The sequence below is a fragment of the Cibotium barometz genome, chromosome 4, assembly GCF_041138505.1.
Source record: "Cibotium barometz isolate CiBa-2024 chromosome 4, ASM4113850v1, whole genome shotgun sequence".
NCBI classification, from domain to species: domain Eukaryota; kingdom Viridiplantae; phylum Streptophyta; class Polypodiopsida; order Cyatheales; family Cibotiaceae; genus Cibotium; species Cibotium barometz.
In genome coordinates this window covers 58653916-58677429 of record NC_141049.1, presented here as the reverse complement: position 1 = coordinate 58677429, position 23514 = coordinate 58653916, and the positions used below count along the sequence as shown (strand labels likewise).

The window sequence follows — 23514 nt, the reverse complement described above, 5'->3', positions numbered from 1 at the left end:
TATGACCAAACTTTCCACAGTAATGGCATTCCACATTTTGCATAGATGCTTGTTGGCCTTGCCAACGTCCTTTTCCACGAGAATTACCTCTACCTCTTTGAGGTGTATATCCACTACCACCTCTAGCACCATATGAAGGCTAAAAATTCTATTATGGTTACCTATCCTACCATCCATGACCAACACCACGACCTCGTGATGTAAATCTTCCCATGCCTCTAAATCCCCTTTGTGAATAGAAAGCCTGATTCCTGCCATGATCATCATGGCTAGTAGATGCATCATGAAAAGGGTCACTGAGTTTGATTTCCTTAACAAGAAAGTGTGAAACCAACTCATCAAAATTTGGTAAACTTGTACTCCGAATAGAGATAGATGTATCAAAAGACTTATACTCCTTGCTAAGGCCACGCAAGGCAATGTTTACCAAATCATCATCAAGCATGGGGGCATTGATAGTTGCCAATGCATCTGCATACTTCTTAATCTCTTGTATATAATCATGAATACTTCTTCCTTTCCACTTCACATTGTGAATCTGTTGTCTCAACTGAGACTTACGAGCACTAGTATCTATATCAAACAGCTTTACCAAAGTATCCCATGCATCCTTGGGATTCTCATCATCATGTATATGTATGAGTATAGCATCCAAGATACATATAGACAAGTAATGCAAAACTTTGTATGCTCTCTCTGACCATTGTTTATGAGCTACAACTTGTTGTTGTGTAGGTTATTGGGGTAGATCTAGCTCTGGCTCCGCACCTGTAACAAGGTTCCAAAATCCTTTTCCTTTCAGAAAGCTTTTGATCCTGTACTTCCATGCCTGGAAGTTCTTTCTATCCAACTTCTCACCCACAATCTGTACTGGGTTGTCTGACATATTTTCTCAATGCAAATGCATGTCCAATCCTGTAAATGAGCCTTCCTCAGCTCAACCACACTGTAATAAGTGTCCCAGATACTCCAAAGTACTCAACCAACTTCACTGTTGATGTAGAAAATCACATTGAGTGCATTCAAATTGAACTAGCATACGCAGTCCAAAATACCCTATTTTGGTGCACTTTCCAAGGCTTCCAAATGCTTCAAATTTCAATATAGTGGTTCAATCAAGTGTGGATAACTTGCATTTACACCCAAACAAGCTCAATGTTGCATATTAACACCAACCAAGGTGCATACATACCAGAGATATCAAATCCCCTTCTCTGTTTTGAGAAAAACTAGTAGAAAAAGTACTCTAATTTCTTCGAATCTTATCCAAATTTAGGGACCAGACATTCATTAGCTTAGCAATGATGTCTACTAACTCCATGTAAAAGGAATTAGACCAATTGTCAAAATTGAGTGAGTAATTAGTCGATTAACGACCCTCTGTTTCACTAATCACAATTGACAACACTCTTAATCAGCTCATAATTGGCTCCCAAATGCATAATCGCTCCAAAAAAACACATAGCATCCTTCTCCTCTGTGTGTAGCATAGTATTGCTAAGAAATTTGTGCAAGGAATTAATCAACCAAGCCCTAATTTGACTCCAACCAAGTAAAAAAGGTAAAATCTGCTCTGTTTTAGGCTCCTAGGCTGCGCCGCCTGCAATTAGGGGGAATTGAGAGCTTATGTGTGGCTAATGATGGTATATAGGAGTTGCCAACACCCCTAGGCATGCACCCAAGCCATCAAACTTGTGATTTTTGCAAAAAACCGGCTCCAATTGCATAAAAAATGAGCATCTATTCATTGTTTTTGTGAGGGCTTCAAAACAGAATTTTTCCAATCACTTCAATGCATCACACTTGCTCCAAAATCACTCCAGGGCTTGCACATGAGTTGCCAACACATTCCCATTTCCTGATACATGAACCTTTGCCAAATTTGCAACCATTTGCAACCATTTGCAACATACATTCACCACTATCAAGCTTCAATGGAGAGCTTGCAAAACAGAATTTTTCTTTGCTTTGGGCAACCCAAATCTGATACTGTTTGTGATTTTGCACCTGCAATCCACTCAAGGATGTTTAGTTTTCCTTACCCGGTAGGCCAAGCTCTTAGATTTGGTGAAAATCGGTATGCTCCAAGCTTCACAGCTCTAATAGCAAGTTCCATAGCTTCTTCTCCCTCTTCTCTCACTCACTCATAAAATCTAATAGAGAGCACCAAGCTCTGATACCATGATGAAAAATAGGTAGAGGGAGAGGGAACACACACACACATGAGCAAACCCTAATGTATTACTCAAACCCTAACCATAGAGGGAAGCCATGTCCCTCCACACACAATGCATAAAGCCATAATAGAAAAGCTACAACACACACTTGTGTTGTGTCCACACACTGCTAACCCTAGCTACTGTCCACACAACTATGACCAGTTAGACGCGGTCATTTATGTCTCACACATGCTACTACCTAACACACCAGCACATAGTGCAGCTGGCACAAGCTGTCATCGAGTTTGAATCTCAACACATATACGCTTTACAACATTTGACATCTCTGAAAATGTTGGTAGATGTGCCAAGATCCCAGACCTTTGCATCTATTTTAAGACTAGAAAGCTCAGGTGCCCAAATCTCTTATGCTATAGCTTGGTTGTCCCGACATTCGGCTTGCATCAAATTTCTTTCCCAATGACATTGCCATTGGCATTTGTGATGGCTATTTGTGGATGACTGCATTGGCCTTAGCAAAGATAACATTCAATAGAAGATTCCTCTTCATGTCTACCACATAAAGGACATCAGAAAACTTCTTAGTATCACCATTGCCAAAAAAAGGAGAAATGGTACTTGAATCCATGGTTGTGTATTTCGCATCATTCCTCCCAACTATTACTAGGATGGACTCACCCAATGGACTTAACGAAGGTATACCATACCGTTTGACTAGTCTAATATTGGGATGCTCCACTATCGATAATCCAAGAACTATTAGATGCTGAGGAATGTTGTGCCTTTACTTAGATTTCCTCTACTACCACAAATAGCTCCAATTTTGCTTCAACATTGTTTCCTAGCCTCCTCCTTCTAAGGCTTCAAAGTGCCATTCTTGTCATCTACTTCCTTATTCTACATGATTTTACCATATGACTAGGCTTGTCATAGTAGAAACACTTTGCCTTAGATTTCTTCAAAAGCATTGGGGCTACCGAAGCCCTTCCCCCTTGCCTTTCTTTACATTTGTGGAGAATGCAACATTTGGGCTACCAAATCCCTTTCACTTGCCTTTCTTTACATTTGTGGAGAATGCAACATCACTACATCTTTGGCTCCTCCACCAAAATTGCATCGAAATCCTCAAAAGTAAGGGGTAGGTTGTGCACCTGCGTGTTTAGTGAGGTCACTAAATTGTCATACTTTGAGGGGTAACACTCCTGATGCACCTACATGCTAGCTCTTCACTACTGTTCTTAGTGATCCCTCTACTACGTCCATGTGATTTTGTAGATTCTTTATCTAAAATTTGAACCACTACGTTGCTTCTCCATTAGAATGCCTTCATGCCTTAAGCTAATTCTCAAGATTTTGAATCCTTGTCTAATTCCTCGTCTTGAATTAGAACTTGTTGTGCTTCAAAAGCTATGGTAGTATGTTAAGTTCGGGTTATCACCAAATTAGTGATGCTAGTAATGATGGAACATAGCATATCTGCATTCCTTCACCTCCATGCCAAATCAAGACTAGGATCTGGTGGTATGGTTTGTAGTGGATCTATTGGATCTAGAGTAGGACTTAGCTTTACATCAACATCTGTTGTAGTTTTCCACAATTCATATAAAAATCAAGAATAGATCTAATATTGAACTTCTAGGGAGTGTAATTTGTGCCATCCAACTTGCCATCACCAAAAGGTGGAGGGCAAGCACAAGCACACGTGTTATTTGTAGGTTGGGCCGTCTCTCCAAATATGCCTTTAAAAAGCAAACTTCTCTAAAACAAGCTTTGCATTTCATTTGATTTGAGTGAAGAGTGATTAGGGATTGATGATGATGATTTGAATTTAAAAAAATAAGTGGAGAGTAAACAAACTTAATTACAAACTGATGGCATCTATTGTGTTCTCTGTAAATGCAAAGAAAGGTAAGGGAAAGGGCTCGAATAACGCTAATGCTTATGATAATCCTAGTCATATGGTCAAATTATATAGACTAAGCCGATGAGAAGAAAGCCACTTTGAAACCTTTGAAGAAGGATTTTAGGAACAGTATGCTAAATTAGAATTAGAGCTGTCGATGGCAATCAAAGAAATTTATTCAAAGGTAGAACATTCCTCAGCACCTGATGGTTTATAAATCATTGATAGTGGAGTATCCCAACATATGACTAGTCAAAAAGACTAGTATAGTGAGTCCATTCTGGTAGTGGTTTGGGAATGATGCCGAATGGGAACATGTACTATTTCTTTTGTTTCTAAAAATGTTGATACTAAGAAGTTATCCAATGTTCTTTATGTGATAGACATCAAGAGGAATCTACTATCAGTTACAATCACAGCTACTAACCATGACTTAAAGGTGCATTTGTCACAAATGCTAGCGGTCGTAGAGAAATTAATCCAGCCCAAAAACTTGTATTAGTTGTCTCAACTTTTATAACCCAAGCTATTGTTGGGACAAGTAATCTGTGGCATGTAAGATTTGAGCACCTATATTCATTGATGGGATAGTTGAGGTCAAGGGAGAACCGTGAGTATGAGGAATCTTAACTTCCTCCTTAAAAAGTGTAGCATTAATGAACACGTGGCACCATGTGGCAAGGTTGGACACAACTAAGTGAGACTCAATGGAGTACATAAGGGTGGTTTCTAAGAAGGAAATGGATTGGTCATACAAGAAGAGGCTGGCGAGGCTTAGTTGTCCCACGGTGTTAATGTGGGTGAGGATCATTAGAAGGTGGGGATTGGATTAGATGCTGAATTGAAGCAGGTAAAGAGAAAGGGTGCGATTGGTGAAGGTGATGGTATGCATGGGGGGAACAACTATTGATTGGCAAGGTGTCAAGGTTAGTTTCCCATAAGGGATGGTGTAGAAGGTGGGGTTGAGATTAGATGTTGAATTGAAGCAGGTAAAGGAAAAGGGTGTGGTTGATGAAGGTGATGGTATGCATAGGGGAACCAACTATTGATTGGCAAGGAGTTAAGTTCAGTTTGCCATAAAGGAAGCCTATACAACTTTTTGGTCACACCATTCCATGGGGTATCATCTGAGAGGCATATCGGGCTTCTTTTGGTTGCACCCTTTTGGTTTCCATATTATAAATTTCTATATGCATGCCTTGGTGATGAAGTTTCTTTGTGTTGGAGAAGATCTTGGTAGGCCTTTTCTAACAGGCCAAATGAGCACCAATTGGCCAACACCTGTAAAAAGGAGCTACATGCCTACCAACCAGTGGCAGATCCCATACCTCTTCAAGAAGAAGCATTGGGTGGTTTACTACCAAGCAACAAGCTACCAAAGGATCCTCAATCTCTACTTTTCGATTGAATGCCAATGGGCATGAAAGATTTCCTCAAAGCTAAGAGACATAGGGCAAGCTCCTTTATAACTTCCCCTTTGTTCATCCCCCTAGCAAGAAGGAAGAGAAGATACAGAACTAGATGATCTGAATCATGAACCACTTGTGCGAGGAATGTGAGGAATATGACAAAGTGCTGGATCTAGCAGTTATAGCCATAATTAGGTCCTTCATTATCATCAACAAGGTCCTCATCCACGCGTTCCCCAAGTGGACCACCAAAATTAAGTCCATGGATTGGATTTTCCATATCAAGGCCTGACCCTTCAATAGATCTTCAGTTACTTCCAAAGGGTACAATGGTTTTTATAGCCCACTGCGTCATTGACTTTGAAGATATGTTCGACACTCGTTTTGGGTCCCTTCAAGATGTTCTTGTGTGGCCTCCCACTAAAACTCAACTGCTACCACAAGTTTTGACCCTGTGGCATGCCTATGGCATCCCTGTGCCTCAGTGGAGTAGGAAGGGGGGTATGTTAACCACATTGGTTAACATTGCTCCTAACATGCGATTGTGCCTTTTTGCAACATCTCTTTGTAACCATGCATTTGTAACTGCACAATGTGCTTCATGTAAATGATTTTGGGATATATATCATTGACGAGCTTACGACTTGTGTAATGTTGGTCAATCACTAATTTACTGAGGTTATGACTAGTCTCTATACATATCCTATAACATTTACTTTGGGCCCTCAAATATTCCTTGGGTGAGAAATGTGGCATTGTACATGTGAGCTTTGTGTATGTCATTTTTGAGGAATGAGAAAGGATGTAAGGACATAATATCATTATCACATTTGAGTCTAAGTTCCTCTTGAGTTCTTGTGTGGTAGTAGCTTGTATGCTTCTTCTTTGATTCTTTCATACTTGTGGATTATTGTATATGCTTGGATTGATGTTTGCTCCTCTCTCCCTCTCCCTCTCCATCTTGTGAATTATAGTGTGTGGTTGGATTGATGTTTTCTCCTATCTCCTCTCTCCCTCTCCATCGCTCCCCTACTCTTTGCATGCACAAGGGCATATAGGTTGAGGTTGATCTTTCCATAGCTCTTTCCAGATTTCCTCTAACCCATTTGTTGCATTAGCTTCTCTCCCTCTCCCTCTCCATCTCTCTTCCACTCTTTGCATGCACATGGACACAGAGGTTGAGATGGATCTTTCTAGAGCACTTCCCCCTTTTTCTCCACACCTATTTACAATAGCTCCATTGGGGTGGACACCATTGGAGGCAAGGTAGAGGATCTTAGCTTCTCCACAACATAGGATTATCTATTCATGGACAACTAAGTTGTGAACTAGCATAGACCCTTGCATTCCTTCCCTTCTTCCCCTCTTGCAAAGCTCAAGTGTTCACTATTTGGTGAATTGGTAGCTATGTGTCACTCTGTGGTCATGCATGGAGATGCTCATTGAACCACATATTGATGTACTTGGAGCTCTCATTTGTGGAGTGAGATTGTATAAATCTATGGATGTGCTTTTGGGTCCATTTGTTAAGCCTCTTTTCATTAAGTGTTTATTATCCTCATCTTTCAATTATGAATTTAATAATTTATTTGTGTTTGACTATTTATCCATTGGCTTCTTCTTATGAAGGGGACCTTTAAAAAATGAGTGATTTAGAGCCAAAACAAAGATGATGAGGATAGAGCATTGATTTATAACATCCATATCATTTAACAACATAGTATCAAGAAGTTATACTCATTACACAAAACCTTTCAACACTGTCTTTTGATTGATAAACTGCCACTTTGCATTTCGTCAACCTTTCTCAAGAATTTTTTTCTATTAAACGTGTGTATGCAAATTTGTGAACATGTGCATAAACACACACATGCATGCATATAAGCATAAACATAAACACACACACACACACATACAAACATGCACAAATAAGAAAAAGTTTAGGGTTGGTATGGTGATGAATTAAAGGAAGGATTACATGAACAAATAAGAAAAAGTTTAGGGTTGGTATGGTGATGAATAAAAGGAAGGATTACATGTAGGGCTTGATGTGCATTAGTGTTTTTCGTTAGTATATCTTGTGTTTCTGATTCATATATAGTGTGTTGTTTTGGTTAAGACTTTAAGATATTACTTTTAATCCTCTACATTTTTGGCTTGAAGGGTACAAAGTCACTCTAACTCTTTCTTCCCTATACACCACATGGTTCAATGAGTAGTTCAAAATCAATAGTTGATTTTTCTATATTATTATAGGGAAGAAAGACCCTAGGGGGGTATTGTTCTAAACGTAGGTGTATCTACTACATGCTAAAGCAATGTAAAACACACCTATTCACCTACAATCTTTTATTAATTGAAAAAAGGCATAATACCCAAGTTCTTATACAATGATGAATTCATATACCCATGGTAGTAAAGTCTAACTTTTTGTGCTTGTTTTTGTTGCTATTGTCTTCTTCAAACTTGAACTCCTTATTTATAAACCAAAAAGCTCTCAAGTATAAAGGATCCCATCTTTCATTAATAAAAGAAATTGACATGCAAATCTAAGTACCTAGATAGTGAAGTCATATCCTAGTACCCAAGATAGTAAAGTTCAACATCCCATCCTTGTTAGTTTGTTTCTACGTCTCCTTTAAGGTTTGAAGACCCACCCTCATCATATAAAAGCCTAAAAATTCCCATGCTTCCAAGATGTTTAGCACTCTAAGGGGGCAACTCATTAGAGCACCTCATATATGCAATGCACAATAAAAACATGCATAAATACACCTTCAAACAACCAATGTGATGGCTTGAATGATGGGAGTCAAAGACATTATGGGCAAGTTAATTCTATGCCAAAATTTTCTTCAAAGCTTAAAGGATTGGAGTGAGAGACATCATTGGCAGCCTAAGCTGAGAAGTTATCTCTAAGAGTCACAATCATTGATATGATGTGTGCTACATGGAGGTTTGTGTGATTTGTATCTACACCAATTTCCAAAACCACCAACTTGGTTCTACATGTATACATGATGTTGGGTATCCACTTACTTTAATATTCAATTGAGACCCAATCTTCATCTAGCAACCCATAATGTGATGTAAAAATATGGCATACCATTTGAGCTTCCATCACAATAAACTTAGCAAATGCTTTAGCAAGGCGACTTCCAAATTAATCCATTGAGCCACCATCAATAAGGCACTTGCTTGAAATGTTGGAAGATATGGTGATATCCCACTCCAACTCCACCGAGCCCCCCTCCCTCTTAAAAAAAACCACCCCTCCCTTTTCTAAAAGTGTATAGTCACTTTGCAATGTTCTTTTTTTTTGGGAGGATTTTTGGTACTGAAAGTATGCTATTTAGGCAGACACCTTGCAGGTGTAATGCAGAAGGGTAATCAGGCAATAGACCCACATGCACTCACTGGTGGTTGTGAAGATCTTCTTTTCCATGTCCATCATCAACATATCTTCCAACATTTCAAAGTGAACCTGTGGGCGCTCGGGCGCGAGTTCAAACCGATTGCGTGTAGTGCAGTAACAAAATAGGTTTGAACTCGCACCCCACAGGTTCACTTTGAAATGTTGGTAGATATGAACATGGAAAAGAAGGTCTTCACAACCAGTGAGCTCATGTGGCTCTATTGCCTAATTAGGTAGCCTAACCCTTGTTTCCTCCCTACACAAAGAGATGTAAAAGAGCTTTAAAAAGGTCAAACTTCCCAAAGAAGCGATGCTTTGGATTGATAGTCAAAGGCTAGGCAAGTGTGAATTTCACTTGTGCTAGATTATTAACCAATAACGGTTCCTAAAAAAAAACAAAGAAGCCACCCAGGTACACGCACTGTGAGCAAATTTTTTAGCTCTTTGGGCAGCCTGGCATTTTCTTTCTTCGTTGTCATCTACTCTTTGTTTCGCTGTTTCTGCACTCTCTGTGTGTTGCAGGAAGAAACTCTAACCCTAACCTTTCTGCAGAACCCTTCCCCTTCCTTAGTTCCATGGCATCCGCGGCAGCCAGAGCTCGCGATCACGACTACCTCATCAAGCTTCTGCTGATCGGCGATAGTGGTAAGCTTCACCTTTCTCTCATCATAACCTCTGTAACGATTCTCTATTCGATGGCGGCCCGCTGATCTGTGCATCTCGCCGGTGCAGGTGTGGGGAAAAGTTGCTTGCTTTTGCGATTCTCGGATGACACCTTCACGACAAGCTTCATCACGACGATAGGGTATGTTTATCGACTGCCTATATCGGTCAATGATAGGCATTTGTTGTAACGTTAGTGTAGAAGGTAGTGTTTAGTTTGCTGATGTGAACATTTTCTGGCGATGTTAGGGTTAATCTGGGTAGTTAGGGTTTGCTTTGGCAGGGATTTTGTTGGTAATGTTCAGAGTTTTTTTCCTGTCTGCCCTAACTTCCATGTTCTCTAAAATGCCATTATGTCTTTTTAAAGGATCGATTTTAAGATCAGAACCATAGATCTTGATGGCAAGCGGGTCAAGCTGCAGATTTGGGATACTGCAGGTCAAGAGCGTTTTCGAACAATCACCACAGGTCAAGCTTTGAATTCAACCCTTTCCAAGCTTTTTTTAGGTGCAATTGCAGCCTTTTAGAATGATCTTCCTGTTCCTTTTTTTTTGCAGCTTACTACAGAGGGGCAATGGGGATCATCCTTGTGTATGATGTCACCGATGAGTCCTCTTTCAATAGTATCCTTCTGAAGATTAGATCTACACCGGCATGGCATCATCTGGGCTTTGTTTTTTTACTGTCTTTCTATCCAGGGCTCTGAGTTGTGAAGCTGTTTAGGGTGCTTATCTTCCGTCACTGCAGCTTCATTTGAAGTAGGGGTCATTCTTTTGTGCTCCTAATGGGCAATGCTAGATATCCGAAACTGGATAAAGAACATTGAGCAACATGCATCTGACAATGTCAACAAGATCCTGGTGGGGAACAAAGCTGACATGGATGAAAGGAAGAGGGTAAAGATTCATGATTGAATTAGCTTGTGTTTTGAAAAACTTGGCAACTATGCAGGCCTAGAACGCTCTGACTGCCTCCTCACTGATCTGGCAGGCTGTTTCAACTGTTCGTGGTCAAGCTTTGGCCAGTGAATATGGTCTGAATTTCTATGAGACTGTGAGTGGTACAATATTGTCTCAAGCATGTGTTAATTGTTGGTTGATGCTATGTTGCACTTGAGACAGTGAGCATTGTATTTCTCTCTAGAGCTTTGGTTGTCGCTATGTATTGGTGAGTTGGAGAATAAATAGTGATGGGGGGGTATTTTGTGAAAAAATGGGTGAACTGTACAGGCTCTCAGGCATCATTCATGAAAGTTTTGATTGGGTTGAACAGTACACCCTTGTAGGCTTTTGTATGAATGCACGACTGTAGTTCTCATGTATGAGTGGTGATATACACCATTATTGCTGTTTATTTTGATCAGCTCATGTTGTTGGTCAGACTTTGTGAATCTCATGATCCAATAAAATTTCACAGATGTCAAAATTCTGACATGAGATCCCCGAAGCACAGCCTAGTTGATGTTTGGGGTGGAGATAATTTACATGTCTGTAGGTTTTTACCTTGATGGATGCTTATATGTTGAGGTATTACCTTTTGCAGAGTGCAAAAACAAATATGAATGTTGAGCAGGTTTTCTTTACTATTGCAAGGGATATCAAGCAAAGGCTCTCTGAAGCTGCCACAAAAGCAGAGGTAAGTGAAAGGAATACATGGATAATGTGTGTGTGCTGTGGATTGATTCAGCTGTGAAGATTCGGTGTTGCTCATGGCAGGCACCAACAATCACCATATCCAGACCAAATGCAGCCAAAGACTCACCTGAAAGCAATCAAAAGTCGGCGTGTTGCTCATGACATCTTAAGAGGCCCATGCTAACATATTTGTGGTCTCAGAGATTGAATGGTTGCATCTTAACTATTTCTGAACAAATTGCATACAGGACGTGTAGGAGGCAGCTGCTTGATCTTTGCTGAAAACCTGATTTGGATAGGAGGAAAGAGGCTCGCTTCAGCCACTTCTATCTGTTTTTTCAATGTGTCATAGATGCTAATGGTTTGAAAGTCGCTTGTAATCAGATTTTTTTAAAGACCTTCAAGCAGGAGGTGAAGTGTTGTACATGAAATAATATCTACGAATCAGAGCACACGTATATGAGCAATTGCTTACCATTTTTTTTTGGGGGGCAATACACCATGAAAGTTTTGGCATTCATGTGACAGAAATCGAGTATGCGTGCCCATCAAATAAAAAATTAATTGTAGCTCAAGGGTGTATAGTGAAAATTAAACTTTTACCAATGCTATTACATAGATCATGTAGTGCTGATTTTTGTATCGTTTAAAGTCATCTTCTAGCTATAGCCTACAGGTCCATTCTAGATAACTTGACACCGTTTGACCGGGATGTGCAGCCTAACAGTGAAATTCCTATATTTTATCAGTTAGTAGCCATCCCTTTAGCCAGTGTGTTGTCAATCGATGCCACTAACTAACTGCTATGGGCAAAAGGAGTGCCATCCAGCTAATGTTTCGATTATGCTTCTGCGAGTTATGAATGAAGCATGATGTGTGTTTGCATTCACACCAAGAACTCTCTTCTTAACACCTAGGACTCTGTTAAGAGGAGATTGAAAGGTTACATTTTTTGTGTCATGCCGCTGCGGTCGTTGATGAATATTGAATTTTATAGACGCTCTTCGTCCCAAAGTTAACATACATAATCATTTTATATATGGCACATAGTATATCACAAATATCTTTTTCCTTGACTTTTTTAGTTTAAGGTCTTCCCAACAAGTGGACATTGTGTCTTGATACCAAGTAACCAAGTTAAGACTTGGGAAGGGGAGGTCTCAAGATCAAATCCTTGCAAGCTCTTGTTAGTATTATTTCCACAAATCCTGACGTCTATTGGTAGGTAGACCAAGTTATCTCCTAGTGGGTACTAAATTATGACTATAGAAGGATCTACTCAAGGAGAAAAAGAGGAAGTAGTTATCTTTCTCAAGGGAAGTAGGAGGGGGAAGTGTCTTTTGGGGGTGTCACCAACTCTGGTGCATACAATTACTAAGTAGAGATGTTAGCATTTACAACTTTATGGTAAGCATCTTTTCACTTGTTCACCCAAATAGGAACACGAGGAAGAAGTGAGGAATGCAAGGTTCATAGTTGGTTTGCACCCTTAGTTGTTCAAAATTAAACAACTCTCTCTTATAGAGAAGCAAGGATACTCAACCTTGCCTTTGTTTGTGTCACCACGATGGAGCTTTGCACTTGGGTAGGGAGCAAAAAGGAAGAGAGCTATGGAGAGCTCTATCTTTGCCACAATGTCAATGGTGAATAGGGTAGACATGGAGATGGAGAAGAAGAGAGTAAGCAACTTCACTCTCACACACACAATCAGCTAGCAAGTAACGAGAGTAAAGCAAGTAAACAAGTCTCACCACAAGAGCACAAGACTAGACTTAATTGTGATAATGGATTATGTGTTCTTATTAGTAGAAAATAAGTTATATACATTGTTATAAGAATATATTTTAAGTTCTTTTAAAAATTTTATTTTACTCTTAGATAATTTGGGGACGTCTGGATTGTCTTTGTGCTATGTCAAATTATGTTAATATCGTAGGTGATTGCATTTCAAATATAAATACTTTTGGTACACATTGATGTATGCTTGCAGCTTTTTATGTTTGTTGTAGTTGGTTTGTATGGTAGGGTGATTCTTGGAATACTTATGCTTGATGAATATGTGGTGATAGTTTGTATGCTTATGGAATAATTATTTATCAAGTTATTGTTGGCTATTTTATAGGTGAAGAGGACTCGAAAAATTGAGGTGAAAGTGTACAAGTTATTATTTTTGAAAGGCATTCATTGTTTTGGATAAGATTTGTATATAAGTACTAGCTTGAGCATATCTATTTATTTATTTTTACAATCTTAGACTTGAAGTATATACTTGCAAATATTTATTTTGTAAAGCTTAAAAGATTTCTCCTAGTTGTAAGTTTATTTTGGGTGAAGAGAGAGTGTTGTGCAAGAGAAAGCATAACTTTTGTATTTTTAGAAGTTATGGTCTATTTTAACAATTGAATGCTTAAAAACACTTGTGTGGAAAGGGGCTATACATGTGAGGGGGAAAGATTGCATGCAATGTTTGTGTTATATAAGAGCTAAGTATTTTCATGTGTTTTTATGCGTTAAATTTGAAAGCTTGGTTTATGTTAAATTTGTAACAATAGCTTAACTCAAATGGTTGAATAACTATTTTGCTTGAGAAATTACGTTTTATAAATTCTTAGATGGGATCCTTGTGTTAGTACTAATAAAATAAAACTTGACTTTTAAGGTTAGATGTGTCCAATTCTTAAGTACAGCTCATAAAACTATGTTTTTAATGAGATGAGTAGTTGGTATATGCTAAATGAAGGATTTCAAAGAGGTTGATATAAACAACAGTGTGGTTATAAATAAATGGAGACACACATATATGCTTTTATTGGACCATGGGAGGCCTTTGGTAGTGGGTCTATTGTTAGACCTTGGTGAGGAAGGTTCAGGTAGAATGCTAGGAAGTCTAACACATTATGTGGTGGTATTACAGTGCTAGAAATTTACCAAACTCACATGTATCACGAAAAGAAAGAGAAGGTGGATCAATATTTCACAATGTCTAATTTTTAGCACGCCATTCTTTCGTTGATGGAGATAGTGGCTCATAAATAGAGCCTTCATGACGAGGAGTTTAGAATCTCGGCTATTGTGAGAGCATTCAGTTATAAGATACAAGGTAAGATTGGTAGCCAAGGGATATGTATAAACCTATGGCATGGATTAGGAGGAGACGTTCAGTTTAGTTGCTAGGATGGCAATCGTGAGAGCATTCATTGCTATGGCTGTAGCTTAAAAATATGGTATTTATATCAAATAAATGTAAAGAATACATTTCTATATAGTGATTTACAGAAGGAGAACACTAGGATATGAGAACTATGCATATCTAGAGTGCTATGAGAATGTATTTTAATCTCTTAAAAACATTATTCTATCCTCTTAAATAATTCAGGGACTTGGATTGTCTTTGCATCATGCCAAATTGTGTTAGTATCATGGGTGATGTCATTTAAAATATTAGTACATTTGGTGCATATGCTTGTAGCTTCTTTTGTTTGTTGAAGTTGGTTTATATGGTAGGGTGATTCCTAGAGTACTTATGCTTGATAAATATGTGTATGGTTTGTATGCATTTAGAGATGCATGGATTGTCTTTGCATCATGCTAAATTATGTTAATATCGTGGATGATGCTATTTCAAATATTAATACATTTGGTGTACATTGGAGGCTTCTTATGTTTGTTATAGTTGGTTTGTATGGCAGGGTGATAATTATTCTCAATTTATTTTTAGATATTTAATAAATAAAGAGAACTTGGAAGATTGAGGTGAAAGCACATAAGTTATTAGTTTTGAAAGGCATTCATTATTTTGGACAAGCTTTTGTTTATATTTGCTAGCTTGTGTACATCAATTTATTTATTTTTACAAGTGTAGACTTGAACATTGACTTGCAAATATTTATTTTGTAAAGCTTAAAGAAAAATGTTATGTGAATGTATTTTAAGCCCTCTTAAAAATATTATTCTATCCTCTTAAATAATTCAAGGACACCTGGATTATCTTTGCATCATGCCAAATTATGTTAATATCGTTGGTGATACCATTCAGATATTAATATATTTGGTGTATATTGACGTATGCTTATAGCTTTCTATGTTTGTTTAGTTGGCAGAACGATTCTTGGAGTACTTAGGCCTGATGAACATATGTGTGGTGATGGGTTGTATGCCTATGAAATAATTGTTTACCAATTTATTGTTGGATATTTTATAGGTGAAGGAAGAGGACTTGGAAGATTGAGGTGAAAGTGTATAAGTTATTATTTTTGAAAGGTGGAAGAGAACAAAAAATTAGCTATAGATATAGGTGATCCTTTGGAGAACCCTAGTGTGTACAAACGCATTATAAGGAGTTTGATGTACATGATTATCATCAGACTAGATTTGAGCTATGATGTTGGGTTGGTGAGTAAGTTTATGTAGGCCTCGGGAAGCCACACATGGATGTGGCTAGAATGATATGCATGTATATAAAGTCCACAATACACTTTGGACTTTTCTATGAGGCTAGAGTACAAGTTCATAAATAAGATATAGATTGGGTTGGTAGTGTCTCAAGTAGGAGATCTATTAGCGGCTTTATGTTTACTTGTGAAAGTGTTGTTGTTAGTAGCTGGAGCAATAAGAAGCACGGTGGCTTTGTTGTATAGAGGTTGAGTACAAGGGCTGCTATGAGAAGTAGGTTTGTGGTAGAAGCTATTGGTAGATATGGGTGAGCTCATAGATAGGGAGAGTTGTCATTTATCGTTCTTTATTCTTTGCTTGAGGGCTTGGGTGAGAGATAAGCTCTTGAGCTTGTCCCATGGGTATTCCATCGACCTATGAACGCCCGAATTAAAGAGCACTTGGTTGGTGGCTTAACAATGGTTGCATTGCTGGGACAGGTTCGCAAGGAGTCTTCATCATCAAAGATGGAATCATAATCAATGAGATGGAAAGATCATTTGAGGCCAAGTTTATTCGTAAGTTGTGGATTTTCTTTTGCATTTCCATGGTTCTTAATCTTCTTGAAGAGGTGAAAGGAAACAAGGTGAACGAGGCTGAAAAAAAAAAACACCTTGGCATCGACCTTCCATTTCCCATGTCGACCCCGTCCTGGCAACACTCTAGTAGGAGGTGTGTCAGAGCCAATCAAAGCACGGAGAGAGGTAGCTCTGGCCCATGCCGAAGGTGGTGGTGGAGTCAAAGCGTGGCAAGCTCAGCTACTGGCGGAGGAGACGTCCATTCTGACATAGCTCTGAAGCCAAAGCATGGTGTTGCCCTGCAGCAAGCAAGGTAAGGTAGCTGTGAGGGGCGGACTACAGCAAGCCCAAAGAAAGTCATGGTGGCTCTACATGGAGAAGAAAGAAGGCATTTGATGTGGTTGTGCAGCAAATGGAGGTGCACCATTTTTTTTAAAAAAGGGGGCAAAGATTAGTGAAAGAACTCCTAAAAGGAGTATAGAAAGGAGAAGGGGGCAAGGGGATGGGAGCCAAACCCAGAGACCTTAAGCCAATACGGAGCAAGGATGCTCTTATTTAAATACGTATTTACAATGCAACTTTGAAGCTGAAAAAATCACAAAGTGGGAAGTAATAGCCTCGGCTCTTTCCTCTAGTTGTAGCTGAGCAACCACTTTCTCCTTGTCCTCTATCTAGGGGTGGCAGGCTTCCCGCTTTTGTTGGCGTTCCATGCCCTTATCCCTAGGATATGGATTGTCTGATTGTGTGTTTTCCAGGATAAAATTTTTGAGTCTTAAAGCAAGACTTCTTTGTGAATGCATGGGAAACTCTCGGTCTTTCTCTAAGGTAGGTGGTCTGTCCATATACTGGACCACCAATCCTCCTGTCTCTTGGTCACGGGTAGTGCATCCCATGCTAGGATGCTCACTGGTGCAAGGACTAACACTGTTTGGCTCCACACTGTGTTCATTAAAGGGTCTGATCTTACAAGCAAGGGAGCATCATAAGGATTGACATCATTGCACCAATTTTCTCGAGCGTAAGTTCATGATGTGGGAAGTGGAAGTGCTGAATCCCCCTTTGAATAGCTTCTTTTTTTTGGGTGAAGGTATGGCCGTACGCTAGTTAAAGAACGGGCGTTTTCTTCTAGAAGAAACGGGTGTTCGTTGAGCAAAGAACAAGCATACTTTGAGTAAGGAACGAGCGTTCGTTTGAGGAAGGCATGGACGTATGCTTGAGGAAGGCATGGATGTGGTTGGGAAGATGGTACGGGTGTGAAGGAAAGGGCATACACGGGCGAAGGAATGAGCATACGCTGGTGAAGGAACGATCGTACATTGGCAGGGTTAGGTAGATCTCCTAAATGCGTAAGGACGACGTGTCTTCTGATAGCCAACTCCTAATATTCTCTTGACTATACAATTGTACCCTTTTTGTACCCCTCTTCAATGCTCTTTATGCCCTTATAAATGCAATTTATTCTCTTTGAATTCACACTGCTCATATTTATGAAGAAGATTTGAAAAGATATGCCTAGAAGAAAGAAAAGTCCGTGGCTAAGGAAGGAGCGGTCGTGGCCTGAGAAGCAAATGGACATACACTTCTCAAAAGCCAGGTAGAGCCAAAAAATGCGCCAAACCTCCTTCTGAGATTTCTGAGATTTGGGTTTTTTCTTGATGATTTTTTGTGTTTTCTTTTTGTGAGTGGCTTGAGCTAACCTCAAGCTACCCAATGGTAGAATGCTTAACAAAACCTCTTTACCTAAGACTAATTAAGAGATTAAACTACTTATGTAAGTTTTAACAAATATTAAAGGAAACAAAAATTCATGAACTTCAAGAGTAAAATTAGGCACTTACTTGTGTCTCTTGCTTTCGATGAAGATTTCCAAGCTCCTTATGCTCCATTGAACTCTATTGTTGAGGAAAACAAGATTAAACAAGCAAATAAATATACCAAAACATACAACTACTGGTGGATTCGCACTCCAATCGGGCTATGTAATGTCTCTAGCCAAGTGATAGAGTGTGGAAGACCCTAAGCTAAATGCCTATCCTTGACAGCGGCACCAAAGATGATAACCAAATCAACATGCTACCTTGCACAAGAGAGGGAGAGAAGAAGAAAGGAAGACCATGCAAGGGTCGGTTCATGAACTAGCAACTCTTACTAGGATTACTCCCCTATGTGAGGTCGCTAGGAGCTCACTCCACCTCCACTTGTGTCACTCAAATGGAACTTTCACCAGCTAGGTAGAGAGCAAAGAGGATGGGAGCTATGGAGAGCAAGATTTACTCCATGCCTTTGTGTGTGCAAGAATGATCTCAAGAAGAAGACAAGAAGAGGGAGAAGAGGAAGCAAGACAAGAACCATCACCTACATGTGCATAACCACAATCAAGCAAGCAAGCATTAACAAACACAAGCCTACCACCATAGCCATAAGAGAGAGAGAAGACAAAACTCAATTGTGATAATGGGATTGCCACTTTTCATATTTCATAAGTTACTTATATACATGAGCTCTCTTTTTACAAAGGCTGGACACCCATTTAACAATTGGAGTCCTATAACTGATTTCCTATCTCTATGTACACCTAGGCTTATTCTTGTGACCGACATTACACAAATCATAAGCTTGGTCATCCCATATATCTTTTACATGAAGAGCTTAGTGCGATTACATGATAATGATTAACAAGAAACGTAACCACGTTTAAAAATGATGTTAACCAGAAGGGCAAAAATGGCCACCAAATGGACTCTTGACAACAAAGAGCAGCAAACAACCTATAATTGGGGCTAGGTTGAAGGGAGGCTTTAATATTATTCCAAGCCTTCCAAAAGCTTTTAACTAGGGGGGATCCACTAGGTTTGATTGGGAATTTACTGAAAAAGATGGTTAATTTTGGTAGATTCCTCTATCTGGGGGCAATGTTGAAGAGAGAAGAGGTGGGTGTCTCTGGTAAGGAGGCCTAATAGCACATAATGCCCTTGCCATTTCCCCCCACTGATTTTGTGATGGTTGATCTATGAATGAACACTATGCTACTGAAGTTGGTTGGCTGCCCCTTAATGCCGCCTTGTGACCACAATGGCATGTTCCAGCAAATTTTGCTTCTCTTTATGTGCAGTAGCTGCCCCTGATTATTGCCTTTATGGCTGACACTGCTGCTCACTGTTGGTCAACACCGTTTATGGTTGCCAGCACAAAACGCTGTCGCTTCTTGGTCGTGGCCTGCAAATGGCTTATGCAGCCCCAGTTGTTTCTATTCACCATGGCTGCACCCTGTTTCATCTTCTCTTACTACAGACGCAGAAAAGTACATAACCTCTTACCCAGGATGTCCGTGAATGCTTTTGGTTGAAGCTCTCTCCTCGCTGCTGTCTGCAAATTGCCTTCTCTTGCTAGGCCTCGAGGAGCTCCTACTATTGTGCAAGCAGCAAACGTAGCTCACCCCTATGTGCCGGGTGTCTCGATTAGCTTTGATCTGAAGCTCTCCCTCGCGCGTTCCACAAGCCTGATGCAACCGTCGGTGCTCTTATACCAAATGAAGAATAGAGTGCGATGAATGTGTGGAAGAGCTCTCTCTCTCTTCTTGGTTACTTGAAGAATAAAACTAGAATAAAAGTACAATATGATAAGTGACTAGTCATTGGATAAGTGTCCTAGTTGGTAGGATTTGACTAGACAACTTCATAGAGGTAGTATGCTTTGGATATGTCGTTCAAGTATGGGAATGACATGTTATAAGCAAATCTTAGTGCCATTAGAGCAAAATACAAAATTAGCTACAGGTACAAGGATCTTTTGGAGGACCCTACTAGTATGTATAGATGCATTGTAGAGAGCTTGATTTACATAATTATCACCATGTCAGATTTGAGCTATACTGTGGGTTGGTGAGTTAGTTTGTGTAGGCCTTGAGGAATCCACACTTGAATTTGGCTAGGAGGATATGCAGGTATATAAAGTCCACAATACACTTTGCAGTATACTTTGGACTTCCTATGAGGTTGGAGTACATGTACATGGATATACAGATGTAGATTGGGAGTTGGTATTATCTCAGGATGTTTACTTTAGGAGTGTTGCTATTAGTTGGAGAAACAAGTATTAACTTGTAGATTTAATTACTACTTATCCACCAAATAATTAATATAGTTGAAGCAACAAGTGTTAACCCATAGATTTATACTAAGTTAGTTACTACTTATCCACCGAATAAGCCATGAGAATTTAATCGGCATACTGAATGTATGTGTCGTTTTGTACCACACCTGTTAACATCTTAAGGTGCAAAGCACACTATTATGTATTCGCTTATTCATTTATTCAAAGCAGCAGTAATATACGCAGTCATCCACTAATGGTTTGCCGATTACCTGTTCTTTATTCACTTGTTTGTACTGTTGTCTTTTAATGTTCTATTCTATAATTATTGTACGTTAACATGCATAATTGTATATATTGGCTTTTTCACCAACACTTTGGCAATCCTGTTGTATTTGATTTTCGTTTGAGTCTCTTGGTTCTATTTGTTTGTTAGTATGTTCTTTTCCATGCATGGATCTTTCACTGGTTGAGTGCTTACCTCTGCCACAACGAGTGGTTGTTAGTATGTTCTTTTCCATGCATGGATCTTTCACTGGTTGAGCGCTTACCTCTGCCACAATGAGCGGGTGATTGTGTCTAGCCTTTTAGAGACTAGCAATGTCGAAATCTTCCACCGCAATGTGGCGTCATTGGGTTCTTTCCCCTTTTATGTTTAGATTATGGTCGTAGATACCTATGCACTCTCATACGTTGATCACTGTCCCGGTGAATTCACCGCCATCCAATTAGCTAGTCATTGGGGTATTGTTAATCGCATTTAATTCAAAACCATTCATTTTTCCAATGGGTCGGGTTATTATTGCCATCAATTTTTACACTGTATTTCCTATGCCATGTGGTTTGATGATTTTCATCAGTTCTTCCCTTTACCTGAGTGGCATGCTTGTGCTCTTTAATCCGGATACTAAACAGGAACTGGATGATCTAGAAACTCTGTGGGACGAGCAAGGGTATGATTCATGATCGCCATGGACTGCAAGACCGACCGCAACATTATGCTGATCGTCAGGAAAGACTTCGCCTCATCGTGCTGGCTCACGATAATCCCCTAGAGACGACACGAGCTAGTATAATTTGGATCCTAGAGATGCATGGGAGGAGGATTCCATCAACGAAGAATCTAGAAGTGATCTTAATTGCCCGGATGGCCTTGTTCGTGCACGTAATTTATTAGTCTCCAGTCTCCTTCTCACGGGTCTCGGTGCTACCGTTCTTACTTCAATTCTATTAGGCGTTGGTAATGTCGATTTGCCACTTATCAGAATAGCTCATCAAGTGTCCTTGAAGTATCTGAAGTTCAATGGCAAGAAGAAGGAAGATCTGAATACTCATGTCGCCAATTTCGAAAATATATGGTGCACTAATGCATGCCACCCACTATTCCCACAGTTACTAAGCACAATGCTTTCAGCGGCACTTTTGATGGTGGAACAACTAATTGGCATGCTCAATATGGTCCCAACCATTTTCTTACCTTTGAGGCCCTTCAGGGGATGTTTTCCTTCATCAGTTTGGGAAAGACAAAACATCTTTTCAGGTGGTGGTGGAGGATTATGAGGACCATTTTCGTACTCTTCGGAGTCGGGTAGATCCTGCGGATCGGCTTACTAAAGCTTTAATGGGGGAATGGTTTGTTTGTGGATTATGCAAGAAGTTGAAACCAGATGTCTCTTTGGTGGATCTTACGGTCGGGGGCTTTGATGCATTGGTGGAAGCCACCCGACGTGCTGAGCATAGTTTGACAAGTCACGCTTCTAAGAAGGGAAAGCATAAGCACAACTCAAATTCTTTGGATGATGACTAGGAAGTAGAGGACACTTCAAATGAGGACTCTGATTCGGATTCGGATTCGGATGTAGATTTCAAGCACCAGAACTGGAAGCAGTGGAGTTAGAAGTTAGATAAGGAAGTTGATGAGAATGACTATTGGCGGTATTAGCAAAGCTTACGAGGCAGTGAGGGTGGGACTGGATCCAGATTTTGTCTGAGAGTTTGGTGTACCAAGTGCTCCAATGAAGGTCACACCAAGGAGGAGTGTAAGCTAACACCATATTGTGCAATCTACGTGACCAACACACATAACATAGAAGACTGTTGGTACAATAGTCGTGTTTATTGCCCACCACAAGCCACAAGACCAGGACAATTCATTGTTTTTATCCAGCAAGTGGTGCCTATCAATCCAACAAACGCTAATGCACTTTTGTATCATTCTTATAGAGGCATGGAAGATCTGGAGAAGTACCCAGACACAATTTTCATTGTTACTATTATAAAGCTCTAGGCTGCAAGTCTGAATGTCCAGTCTGGAAGTGCCATCAAGGGGAGTTACAACAAAGTCAAGAGAAGGGGTCTACTTCGCAGACTTCGGTAATTAATATGGTTCAGATTGAGCCTATTTCGATGGAAGACAATCCACCAATGGTGGCTGTACTGGCGGCAGTGACACATTCTCACAGGAGTCACTGAATGATGAAAGAAAAGAACGATTTGCCCACCATAGGCAAAGGATAAACCCATGGATTGGGTGGACCAAAAGCATGTCTGGGACTAAATTGCCAAGTTAGTGCAAGAAGCACAAGGGGGGGCAGTTCGGAATGATCAGCAGGTTTAGTCTCAGATTCAAATGGTATGTCCAACTTTGCCATCTCAGAGAAACATAGAAGGGAAAGTACGATTATCGTTCCTTCTTTGGGAGAGCCTAATGAAGGCCAAAGTAAGAAGTAGGTGCAGATGGCCCGAGAAGAATCCGACTTTCGAGAGGAAATTAGAAAGGACGGAGGAGGATGGAAAGTGCTATTATGCACCGGATGCTTGAAAGAAGTCCAGTTGGACGAAGGAGGCCAAAAAGTGCCAATTCGCACAGGATGTAGGAAAACCGTCTAGTTCGATGATACTCTTCCAAAGAGGTGTGAATACAAGTCCAAGGAAGTAGAAAGATTCAGTGAGATGGGGGAACATACCTCAGAGATGATAAATTAGTCCAAGTAACAAGATACTATCCGGTAGTCTAGAAAGAAGAAAGAATCTAAAAGTGGAAAGATGGCAGTTTTTGAGTATGATCTCTGGGAGGATGTGAAGAATATGAAGCTGGATATGACCCTGGATCAATTGCTGACTCAGGTACCCAATTACCGGACACAACCCTAATCCGTATTATGGGAGAAGATAGCCTTGTTAAGGTTCTAACCACAGTCATCTGTAATCCGGAAGTCAAAGAGGATCAGTCTACTTTCAAAGTCTAGCCAGTTGCCTACGGATTGGGA

General features: G+C 39.9%; 1 protein-coding gene across 1 annotated transcript; it reads left to right on the top strand.

The window, feature by feature from the left end:
• The first annotated feature begins 9334 nt into the window (after positions 1-9334).
• LOC147639438 (ras-related protein RABE1e-like) lies at positions 9335-11724 on the top strand. Its single transcript, XM_086791349.1, has 8 exons — positions 9335-9552; positions 9640-9712; positions 9938-10038; positions 10128-10193; positions 10369-10466; positions 10561-10623; positions 11113-11205; positions 11286-11724. Exons 1-8 carry the CDS (start codon positions 9483-9485, stop codon positions 11364-11366), a joined length of 645 nt encoding a protein of 214 aa, XP_086647475.1. The 5' UTR covers positions 9335-9482; the 3' UTR covers positions 11367-11724.
• The last annotated feature ends 11790 nt before the right edge of the window (positions 11725-23514 follow it).